The 12,654-nt window shown below is 38.5% G+C and overlaps 1 protein-coding gene across 1 annotated transcript; it reads left to right on the top strand.

Annotated features, from left to right (window-relative positions):
* Window positions 1-3,677: 3,677 nt before the first annotated feature.
* On the top strand, window positions 3,678-9,993 carry slc35f2 (solute carrier family 35 member F2). Its single transcript, XM_085364070.1, has 9 exons — window positions 3,678-3,722; window positions 4,220-4,319; window positions 4,726-4,898; window positions 6,135-6,262; window positions 6,730-6,889; window positions 7,167-7,323; window positions 8,492-8,544; window positions 8,664-8,818; window positions 9,787-9,993. Exons 2-9 carry the CDS (start codon window positions 4,231-4,233, stop codon window positions 9,991-9,993), a joined length of 1,122 nt encoding a protein of 373 aa, XP_085220196.1. The 5' UTR covers window positions 3,678-3,722; window positions 4,220-4,230.
* The last annotated feature ends 2,661 nt before the right edge of the window (window positions 9,994-12,654 follow it).

Raw genomic sequence — 12,654 nt, 5'->3', positions numbered from 1 at the left:
AATGATTTGTGTGTTTTGTTTGTTTTGTTTTGTTTTAACATAAAATGATTTTTAAAAATTAATCATATTACAACATTGTAGAATAAACAGATTATAGACATTAGCTAAAATATTCTCAGGCTGAATATTATTTATTTATGTTCACAAACAACATGAGCAAAGTGTAATTTGAGCAGGTATACTGCACTACTTTTGCCAACCGTAAGGGATTATAGTGAAAATGTGGCGGCCCTAGATCTCCTGTGTCATCTTTACCATACCTCCACAAAACATTCCTTTTGCAAGTTCATAAAAAATAAATAAAGAGTCTAAAAAACAAAGTCAAAGTAAATAAAAATCTTTTAGTTTGGTTAATAATTACTTTACGGTAACTTCAATCAAAAAATCAGGTACGATGTATAATCACGTTTGTGAAAACTTTTTTTGAAGTTTATCATCTGCAACTAACTGAAGTTTCTTTTTAGTTCTCTAAACCTTATAGGATTTACAGAATTTATGCATTTAGGACTAATAAACCACAAAAAAAAAAAAGGTTCCTGTACAATAATGTATAACAAATACATCTAATCAGAGACATTAGAAGGTATTTTCTGCCATACTGAACCACATAGCACTACCTCTGCTGTTTTACTTCACTTTCACTGCCTTGTAAATGATATGTAGGAAAAGTAAAAGGAAACATTTGCCACATATCACACTGAGTGCAGAACTGGAGATAGGAAAATGTTTGTACAGTCTCAGGGCCAGTTATTGTTTCACTGTCAGCATGGTCTTTATTATCATTCCTTCCCTGCATGACATGAGGGAGAGAGGAGAGAAGTACAACAACATTAATAAAAAAAGGAATTTTGCTCAGTCACTGCTGGGATTTTTCCATGACAAGATCATCCTGAGGAAAAAAGAAAAGCTTGGAGAAATCAAACCTACATTCTTTGAGTAAGAATGTAGGTTTGATTTATAAAGTGAAGTGCTGGGGACATTTCCTATCCTGTACTTAGACACATTATACTGTTACTGTATAATACTTTCTCCACTCTGGTGACCATATAGGAAATATGACCAATTAAACATTTGCTGCATACCTCATGAATAAACAAACCCGCTAATAGCGATAAAACATTACTTTTTATACAAACTTCTGTGTTGTCTACAAATGTTTTATATTAATTATAGCCTACAAATGAAGCGGGAAAATAATGAGAAAACAGGAAGAATCACAGGCGAAATGTTCACCACTCTAATAAACACATTGCTGCATATACTGGAGGTAGAAACTTTTGGGTTAGTGTATTTCTGTTCACCTCAAATGTATTTCAATTCCAAAATTCCAATTTGCAACAACTGCCTGGAGTTACTTTATATTACAAAGTGAGAACCCTAAAATCAATCCCTTGATTTGGATCTGAGTTGGTCACACAATGTTGCTGTGATCACAAAAGCAGCAAGACAGCAGCTCTTCTTCCTTCGGCGCCTGAGAAGATTCAGATGAACTCCAGAATACTAACAAACTTCTATCGAAACCATTACCATTGAAATTATTCTGACTGGCTGCATCACCACCTGGTATGGCAACTGTAATGCCCTGTACAGCAAAGCTCTGCAGAGGGTGGTGAGATTAGCACAGCGCATCACCAGGACTGAACTGCCAGCCATGCAGGATCTCTATAGACAGTGCTGCATGAGGAAGACACAGCGGATCCTCTCTGATCCCAGCCACAGACTTTTCACACTTCTGCCGTCTGGCAGGCAGTTCAGGAGCATCCAGACCTGCACTAGCAGACACAGAAACAGTTTTTACCCACAAGCCATCAGGCTTTTGAACTGCTGACACTCTTTACACACCATTACACACTCACTACAATTACAGGGCTCTACACACTGTCACTTCAAAAAATGCCACTTAAATGCTCATTGCACAAGTTTTTGCACAACCGGTAAATACTTTTGCACAAACTTTAAATACCAACTTGTCTTAAATACTCTAAATATTAATACTTTTTCTCTCTTGTATTATTATTATTATTATTATTATTATTATTATTATTATTACTGCTATTTTCATGTTATTTTCTTCTTAATATAACTGCACACTTTCTATATGGTCATGCAAAACTGAGGAGCACGAGTCAAAGTATTTCATTATGGGTAAATGTAGCTACACTGTTTATCTGGACATAACAATAAAACCTGAAACCTGAACTTGAACTTTTCAGCAGCATTTGGTGACAGTGGAGTAGAAGAGCTCCCTTCCTCTCCTTTCCTTTCCCTTCCTTTGCTTTCCTTTCCTTTCCTGTCTTGCCAGAAGACATATCTTGCAGGACCTTGCTACTTGTCAATGGTCTAGTTAAACATGTCTTGCATTCACAGACTTTTCTTCTGATAACAATACCCCAAGTCTTTCAGGATGAGGGATAATGCCACGCAGCAGCGGAATGGCCAGGGGACATAGGAAGCCATGGGAAGAGTGTCTGTCTCCAGAATCCAAATTAGGATCTCCTTCCACACCAGAGGAGCCTGACAGCTGAAGACTCTGCCTCCCATTCTACTTTTACAAATGCTAGGAACCACAAGTAAGCCTTCAGGCTGAGAGTAAAGTGCTCTATTGGGATAAAATGATACTATACTAAAGTACTATATATACTTTAGGGTATATGGACCAATTCGGGGCTTTTATGTGAGGAGAAGGATTGGAGAGATTTCGCAGGTCTTTCCTCCCTACTGCTGTCGGACTCACAACAAAGACTTCAACTGATCAAACACACACATCCACACATGTGTAATAGCAATAACACTAAGTGCAATACTTTTTTCTCGCATTGTTGTATTATACTCAATTGTATATAGCATTTGTATTCTATTTTATTCCATTGTATATTGTATTTTATTTTATTCTATTCTATTGTGTACAGTATCTCATAGATATATTATTCCAGTGTTTTTTCTCTAATTTTTCTATGCAACTTTGCACTGTCCACTGCTGTAACAAAACAAATTTCCCACACGTGTGGGAACCTGTAATAAAGGTTATCTTATCTTATCTTATCTTAAAAGGGTTTTAAGAGGAAGCAAATGAAGAGAGGCTAATACGGAAGAAATATAATCTCTGTTTCTAGCCTCTGCTAGTAGCCTACTTTTGTCTGCTCGTCTGTCTGGTTATTTCCTCTTTGGTTTTTTCGGATCAGCAACTTTTTAAAAACATAAAGTGTGTGTTGTTAGACTCACATGCTGACTTCTGCAAAAAATGTGGAACATTATGTGGAACTCGGGAACAAGGCATAGAGATGCAGTGCTAGCCCATCAGAAAAATCAGAAAGGCAGATCTCCACACCGCATGCCACAAGTACGCGATCAGCAAGTAGGACTTTATAAGCATGAAAGTTTCCGTAAACAACACTGCCAAAGCATCAATGAGCAATTTGTACAAATATACTAATAACAATAATTCATCCCTAATAAAATACGTTTTGTGTTATTTTTTTCTGACTAAACTAACTGTAATTATCCTCTTTATCAGCTTAATAAGTTTGACTGCACTGTGCACACGTCACCTAGAATTCGTTGCAACCAATCAGAGCGTAAGGGGCGGTCCTACGCGAACACGAGGTTAGTCCTGTTCATCCTGGTTGAGAGGTGTTTCCCCGTGGACGAAGATTTTTTTCTTCCTGAATAAACATGAAATCATCACAGCTGGAGGATGTCACCACATAATTGAACGTCAAAATGTATGTTTTATTCATATTCATTTACATTCATGGATTAATTCGCTGTTTTGTTAGCTGTTTAGCTAATGGAGTGTAATAAATGACGCAAGGTTCACCAAACTCCATTTGAAAAGTTTAAGTTTAATATTTCTGTACTTGCTACTAATTATTTATACCTGCTTTAACGTAACTAAGTACGTATTACGAATCATTACGAGCTACACTACAATTCGGGATATTTATTTTCTAACTAAAGCATGTAATAGTAAACCTATCAGCGTCGACGCCTCCAGTGTACACAAAGCTCGTAACGAAATATATATATATATATATAACCGGTTTTAATCACTTCATGCAATGTGTTTGTACATTAACCTCAGTCCTTTGGAGATTAGGTGTCATGCTCTGCTTGGGCAGTCTGATGAAGATACTGAAAGCGAAAGACACTAATTCCCAATTATTTTTCTTCCAGCTTTTAATCTTGCTCGGTGTCCATGTCTTTATGTCTTTATGTTTAGCTCTTAGAGAGATGGAGGGGCCCGTGGAGGAGAGATTGTGTGGGAAAATGAAGATTGGCTGTGGTTTGCACAGATACAACCTGAGAGATGTTTTCACGTGGTGAGCACAAATCTAGATGTGTAAATCTCGTTTTTAGCTACTGTAATGTATGTTGTATCAGTGAATGTAACAGGCGTGGAATCACCAGGGTTGTAAAAGAACTAGAGAACTTACATCCACATTTTTTCAAGAGTCGAATGGTTGAATGAGTTGAATGGTTGAACAGCATACATATTTAATGACTGTAAAAACAAAAAATCAGGTGCACAAGTGTTTATTTATTTGGGATTTTCTCTAAACCACACAGTGTCAAGAGTGCACATACAGCTGAATATACAAATATATGCATCCACCCCTACCAATATTCGGTTAGATGTCCCTAAGCAAATTGCAAGTTGGAATATCATCATGACATTCACGACAGTGTTTTTCTTTTGATGCATGATTCGTGTTCTTCACTTACCAGGAGTCTGCTGAAGACTATACTCATGGGTCAGGTCCTGTCACTGCTGATATGTGGGACAGCAGTCAGCTGTGAGTACCTGACTCATGCCAAAGTGGAGACACCCATGCTGCAGAGCTTCCTCAACTACGCCCTCCTGCTGTTCACCTACACAACACACCTCAGCACCCGCACAGGTCAGACTGTCATGCTCTCAGGATATTTGACATTCTGGCTGCTCTCAGTGAGTCACAATAAGTAAATGTTTCTCTGTAGCATCAATCATACTGATGAACCTGCAAATTTATGGTAAAGTAAGCTGATTTAGCGGGAAAAGGAATAGTGGTGAGACCACAAGAGTGAACTTTAAAGGAGATGTACAGTATTAACCTCATTTCCAGCTCCATGCTTTTATTTTTGGAGTAGCTTTGCCTGATTCACTGTTAAAAAATAATCCTTCTCTGTCACATCAGCCCCTCATGTCCTCCTCCTTTTTGCGTACAGAGGGTTGATGTGACAGAGGAGGCGTTTAGGATAGGATGAGATGGAGGCAGATGATCCACTGTGATGACCCCTAAAGGGAGCAGCCAAAAGGATTTTATAAGGTACTTGGTGCCGCCTCTTAGATCATCCTCTGTCTGAAACAAGCTGTTTAAGCTCCTCCCCCTTCAACACAACTTTCTTCTGATTGTCTGCCTATCGCAAGCAGAAGGTTTGAACCACAGATGATTGTGACTTCTGTGCCTGAAAATCTATAGTATCATATTATCTGCTCTCACTGATCTCATAAAGAGCAGAAAAAACAAGGTTAAGTCTGAGCGTCTGGCTCACAGAGATCGCCTCATTATTTAAGACTTGTGTCATCCGAGCTTCCATCCTTGTAATATAGCACAAAACAAGGTAAAAGGACAATAGGCAATAAACTAAAATTCTGTGCAGAGTTCACAGAAGCTGCAGTGTTATGTGATGATTAATTGTCCTCATGTTGCTCACTATAAGCATATTAGCGGACAGAAACAAATATTAGTACTAGAGCTCTTATTCTGAAAATCCATCTTTTATCGTAAACATAAACTGTTTACATATACACATTAATTAATTACAAATGGATACAAAATATTTAGCAATGGAGCAGAATCACGTTGATGTCATAATCGTATCACGTAACCACTATTTGAATGCAAATAAATGAACATTATCCAGGTTATAACACAGCACAGCATCAACTCCTCTAAAAGGAAGCTTAATTTAATTCCCTTTGTTTATAATATCCTTTGAACAGTGAGTAAAATAAGATCAAAGGAGCAGAAAATAGCACAAAGGAGTTAATGATTCACAGTTTGTTCAGATCACCAAATGTATGTGTAAAGCAGTGTTTAGATGTTTAAAGGGTCTTATGGACCATTTGAATTCAGTCTGATGTGTTTCTTCAGGTGACAGGAACATCCTACAGATTTTAAAAACCAACTGGTGGAAGTATTTGGGGATGGCTATAGCAGACGTTGAGGCGAACTACACAGTAGTGAAGGCGTACCAGTTTACCACGCTGACAAGTATACAGGTAACAAAAGAGTGTTGTCAGTAAAGACTCTTCTCCTGACTTTGCTTTGAACACATGTATAGTTTGGTTAACCAAAAGACTTCACTGGGCAGCAGGGGGCGAGCCTGATGCTGCTCTCCTGATGAGCTTATTGTCTTAGCTGCTAGTTTGAAGTCTTGTTGAAATAAGTGCAATGTTTATTTTGTATGTAATGATACTCTATAGACTCAAAGAGGGACATAAAACAGGTGCTACTATGTGAACGTATGGTGTTTCTCACTTTCTCAGTAAAATTCTCCCATCTTGGTGTAAAAAACACTCTGGGTTTACAGCCGAACTTGACTATTTTTTAGTCAAGTTTGGCTGACTTCACATGGTAGGAGGTTATACTAAAGAGGTCTGTTTGTGAGGAACAAGCTGGCTTGCATGAAGTGCAACATGTCTTTTGCCCTCATGTTAACGCCTGTTTGTCACTGTGTGTGTTTCAGCTGCTGGACTGCTTTGTGATCCCGGTGCTGATGTTACTTTCTTGGTTTTTCCTGAAGACTCGATATCGGGTGATCCACTTTGTAGCTGTAGCAGTGTGTTTGTTGGGGGTGGGGGCCATGGTAGGAGCTGACATTCTGGCTGGAAGAGACCAGGGATCCAGTAAGAACATTTTCCCCAGTCAAAGTTAATGTCAGACTTTTTTGTTTATCCTCTTGATGCATGAAGGCATTCAGACAGCCAGTATCCTCATCTGACTAAAAACAAACAAACAGGCAAAAATACATTTATCACTGTAAAAGATTCGTAACGCAGTCAGTGTAGGTTCATATTAAATAATTCCTCAGTGTCTGAGAGGCAGATGTTGGTATGAATTGAACTGAATTAAATTGGAATTGTGCCTGTGTCTTATACTAACTGTCTCTTTCTCTCTGTGCAGCCAGTGATGTACTGTTGGGCGATGGGTTGGTCCTGCTCAGTGCCGTCCTCTACGCCATATCCAACATGTGCCAGGAGCACACAGTGAAGAACTTGAGCAGAGTTGAATTCCTGGGCATGATGGGCCTGTTTGGGACTCTCATCAGCGGTGTACAACTGTAAGATATTGTGTTTTTCTGCACCACTGACACAGCAGGTAGTATTGTTCTGTACTGTTGTTACAGAGTAATGACTATTGTTGAGCCACTATTAATGTGCTAATATCATTAATATAATGTGAATAATGTCACTTTTTTGCCATCAGATAATATACATCACAGCTCTCTGCCAGCCCACATTGTTTAATAGATGAACCAGATGTGTCTTAAACCTGAATTCCTTTTAACAGCCAGCAGGGGGCGATAGCTGTGTTTCAAAATCCTTTGGGTCTTTCCTCAGATCTTAGACAAGCAAAGGACCTGACCTTCACAAACACTTTGATTATTTTTGGACTGGGTCGCTCATTTAAAACATTAAATCCATTTTATGAATTTAAGTCATTCCAAGAGTCAGAAATGAGAATTACCCACAGTTTGCTTATTTGCTAGCAACTTGTGTTTTAAAATTTTAATCTGGTTTCAGAACAATAAGAAGGCGAGAGCAAAAACACATAGATGAGACCATGATAGACACTATAGAAGATGTTAACAAGAATAGTTGGAAAATGGAAAATTTTGAGATTATGATTGTGATTTTAGCATCTTTTTTTCTTATACTTTCTATGAATTTCAGTGATATCTGTGTGAGAAGACCTTGCTTGTTGAGCTTTATTTAAATTTAGGTTGTGGGTATATGTATGAATATGGAGGATTTGAGGATGACCAAGGCTAGCACCAGTGTTAACGTGAATAAAACAAATTAATAAAACAAACAAAGAAACAGGAAAAATGTGGGTTTTTGGTGGTTTTAGTCAGTCGATAGGTGGTTGCTAGGTAACACAATGATGTCACAATATACTACACATACTGAAGATTTTGTGGATATATATTAAGTGTTTTGAAAGTTAAACAGAAATCAAAATCATCCTCTTCTTAATACATGAAGCTACAAACAGGTCATTTTAGGCCGCTGGTAAGTGGTTGCTAGGCAACATGATGATATGATATCTTACATATAAGGACCTTCAGGAGCCAGTTTTGGTTGCTCAACCTTTACTCATGTATAATGAGTTCAAATGCAAACAAATATTTTTTTAATCATATAATACCTAATAGTACCTAATTGTGATGCAATACCCTTTATTAATGATGTTCCCTCATCATTTTAACTTGTTGCTTATTGTTGCAGAGTTGTGCTGGAAACACGTGCAGTAGGAGAAATCAAGTGGGACGTTCACATCTGTGAGTTCACTTTCTGTACTGTCATATTAAACTGCAACATAATCACATTTATAGAAGCGTCTCTGATTTTAATATCACTCCACTGCCTCTCACTCAAATCTGTTTATTGTGTTCTGCAGCCATGCTGTTTGTAGTCTACACCTTGTGCATGTACGCTTTATACAGCTTCATGCCTGTAGTGGTGAAGATGACGAGCGCCACAGCAGTGAACCTCTCTCTGCTCACTGCTGACCTCTTCAGCCTCTTCTGTGGCCTCTTTCTCTTCATGTACAAGGTGAGTTTGTGATGTCTGTATGTATGCATGTCAGTCCTTAATGAGAGAAATGAGCGATAGCTCTGCCTTGTCTCGCAGCAGCAGGAAATGCAAATGATTTATTTGGTTAGTTAAAATATTTATTTTGTGCTGAACCAGTTGGTTCCTACTAGAGCATGAAAAACAAGATGACAGGCACATGACCAGTGAGAAATATTTAGAAAATCAAATAGGTATATTGTTCAGTAAAATAAATGCTAGGAGTGCATTTAAATAAGGGGGTAATGATTTCCTGTATCTGACCTTGTGGCAGTAAGTCTAAGGCTGACGTTAGAGAAAATGTTCAAGCAGCATGCCCAGTAAATGATGCAGAGGATGGTCAAGATCCCTGTATCATCCATTATGCATCAGCAAACCCTGTCATCCCCATAGCTCCTTAAGGATTCGATACGTTACACAGGGTAGTAGAAGTGTGATCAGCTGATGAAGATTTTCTGTAAGATTTATTCTAAAGTTGACTTGACAAGACTTGCAAAAAAGAAGGCATTTCAACTTGCATAAAAACCAATAAACAGCAAAAATTGACTTTTTCACATGACAATAGGCTGCCAGTCAACCCGGGGAGGGTTAATGGATATGTGAAGGTTGGCTAGGATTTGACAGAAGAAGAATTTTGTGTTCTTGTTACTGTTGCTTGGTTTTTAAATGGGTTTTTTTCTTTTGGAAAGTTTTGACCTCCTAGAACTGTTTTTAGTTCAGAACAATGCAGAAACGGTCTGAAGTCAAAACCCAACCACAAAGTACACAAGGTAGATCATAGTTGTTTAACTGTAGCAGGTGGATTACAACAGGAGAGGACGTACACCTGAAATACTACACTGCCCACAACAACTCCATTTGATTAATGACAGTGGAGGTATAAGCAAAAAAGGCCTCACACATGAACAAAATCCTCTAGCGTTAATCTGTGTCCCTGTTGTGTGTCTCAGTTTTCAGCCCTGTACATCGTCTCATTTGTCGTCATCACCGTGGGTTTTATCATGTTCAACGCTGTCCCAACATACTCAGTTTTACCCGAAGAGCCTACTGAAGCATCTGATGACCCCGAGGCTCAAAGCTCCTCAGACCAGCTGCTGCTGTCTGCAGACAATGACACTCAGAGAACCGAGACACTCACAGCCAACGATACACCATGACTGAAGAATGACATCTTTTTTCCCCTACTGTAGGTCAGTGGATAAAGGCCAGTTTTACTCTTTTTACTTCAATATTGTTACAGAAGTTGAGCTTTTATGCACTAAGCCAGAGACTACCTGTGTGTGCTCAGTTCAAAATAGATGAAGAGAGATTGAGAGGTCAAAAAACCGTGTGGCTCCACTCTCTTCTTGCCAAACTTCCTGTCTGCACCAGACTATCAGAATAAAAGTATACATTTTAAGCACAAGAAATCAGACTGCATCTAGGGTCCTACAGTTGTATTGCCACATTTTCATTAATGCTGTAGCATTTTTATAGAATATTGCCTGTTGCTTCCCTTGAAGTTGTCAGAGTTTTACAAAAAGGACCTATTGTGTCTATTTTCAGTTCCATATTTTTATTCTTTAGCTTGGTGTGATCCACAGTTCAGAATCATCCTTTTTTAAAATCTTATTGTGGGCGTTAGCACAATGCTGTATAAATGAAATTGGATTGAACTGAATAGCACAGCCCTTCACTTCATCCACTGTCTAAAACAAAGTGTTTAGGCTCCTCCCCATTTAAGCCAATTTTCTTCTGATTGGCTGCCCCTCAGAAACAAAGTTCTAACAACTGGTAGGCGGAGCTTCTGTATTCAGAGTCTTTGTAGTGTACCTGGGATGACCATGTTAGGAGTACCTCCTCTGATAAACAGAGCCTTAATTTAGACTTTAGTTATTTTTAATTTGAGCATATTAACAGAATATCATCACAGACAAAAGGAAAGCATAATAAGTCCCCTGTAAGATTTATTTTTGCGGTTTTCTCCTTTATTTAATAAACAGAGAAAAGGGGTTAAAGAGGGTGGGTCAGTTGATGTCAACTTTCACTCCCGCTGCTGTTTATTGTTTGATTATTGATTTTTGTTTGTTTTCTTTTTTGTTTCATAAAATGTCACCATATTTCATGTTTTGTTTTTGTTGTTTCTTCACCTCTACAGTCTACAGTTTTACATTCCTCTGAGTTACATGGCTGCATGCAGACAAATGACTTAGCTCATTTAGTTGTCTCCTCTGGTGCTGTTACAGTTTTTATACTCATGTCATTTGGCAATCTACAAACTGCATCATGGCTTTCTTGCACCCAGAGTTTTACTTTTTTACTATTAAAATATTTTTTGAAATTTTCTTTGTTCTTGTCTTTTCTCAGTTACTTTACTTTAAAATGATTTTACAGAAATGAAAACATGTAAGTCTATCTCAGTCCTGCATTAGACAAATGATGTGTGGATATTCTATCTCTTGATTATGCACTCACTGTCCTCTTGTTTAGGTATATTTGTTCCCATCTGCGGAAGTATCCAATCAGCCAAGCACATGACAGCAACTCAACCCATTTAGGGATGTAGACAGGGTCAGGACAACCAAGTTCAAACCCAGCATCAGAGTAGGGAAGAAGGGTGATTTAAGGGATGTTAAACACCACATGGTTGCTGGTCTCTCGTGGGCTGATCTGAGTATTTCAGGAAATGCTGATTTCCTGAGATTTGTTTTCCACACAACCAGCAAAAGGTTTACAGAGTCCAAAAAACAAATATTAAGTGAGTGGAACCTTAGTGGGAGAAAATGCCCCACTGATATCAGATATCTGCTTCCAGATGATAAGAACAGTTACTCAAATAACCTCTTGTTACAACCAAGGTATACAGAAGAGCAAAGCACATCAGACCTTGAAGCAGATGGGGTACAGCAGTAGAAGACAGCACTGTGCCACTGGAGGCTAGAGTTCATATAGGCTCACAAAAATGGGAGAATAGAAGACTGGTAGGGTCAGAATTCAGTCATCAAATCTCAATTGATAAAGTACTGTACCTTTGGGATGTGGTGGAACAGGAGATTTGCATCAGGGATGTGCAGCCAAAATATTTTCAGCAATTATGTGATGCTAATCATGTTAATATGACCCAAAGTCTTAAAGGAATGTTTCTGCCTTGAATTCTGAAAGCAAAGGGGAGTTCAGTTGGGTTCTAGCAAAGTGCACCTAATAAAGTGGCTGGTGAATGTAATTTAACAAGAATGTGTGTGTGTGAAATATGATGTGGAAATATGGCACGTGCTATAATTTTGCACATGATATAGGAAAGTTGATCTGGTTATGTATTCAGTTTAACCAGAACAAGAGTCCTTAACTATGTCATGACCTTAATTAGTAAACAGTAACACGGAAGCATACTGATCAGGCATAACATTATGACCACTGACAGGTGACGTGAACAGCACTGATTATCTTGTCACCATTGCACCTATATGTGGATGTTACTTTGACATGTACCTCCTACCTAAGCATTGTTCCAGACCACGTACACCTCTTCATGGAACCTGCACTCCCTGATGGCTGTGGCCTCTTTCAGGAGGATAATGCACCCTGCCACAAAGTGAAATGGTTCAGGAATAGTTTGAAGGCAACGGCAGTATCCAGTTTGAGGTGTTGACTTGGCCTCCAAATTCCCCAGATCAAAATCCAATAAGGGATAGAAGTCCAACCCATGGAAGCCCCACCTCACAACTTACAGGACGTAAAGAAGACTTAGCAATACGAAACCCAAATGATATTGTACTGTGGTGGTTCTCAGTCCAAGACAAATACAGATGTAAAGATACAGAGCACAGCAAACAATCAAA

The sequence above is a fragment of the Diplotaxodon limnothrissa genome, linkage group LG10 (assembly GCF_057381915.1).
Source record: "Diplotaxodon limnothrissa isolate DT_005_m linkage group LG10, D_limnothrissa_male_GT1.1, whole genome shotgun sequence".
Taxonomy (NCBI): domain Eukaryota; kingdom Metazoa; phylum Chordata; class Actinopteri; order Cichliformes; family Cichlidae; genus Diplotaxodon; species Diplotaxodon limnothrissa.
Note: the sequence above shows the minus strand (reverse complement) of the source record. Positions and strands in the feature narration are given on the sequence as shown.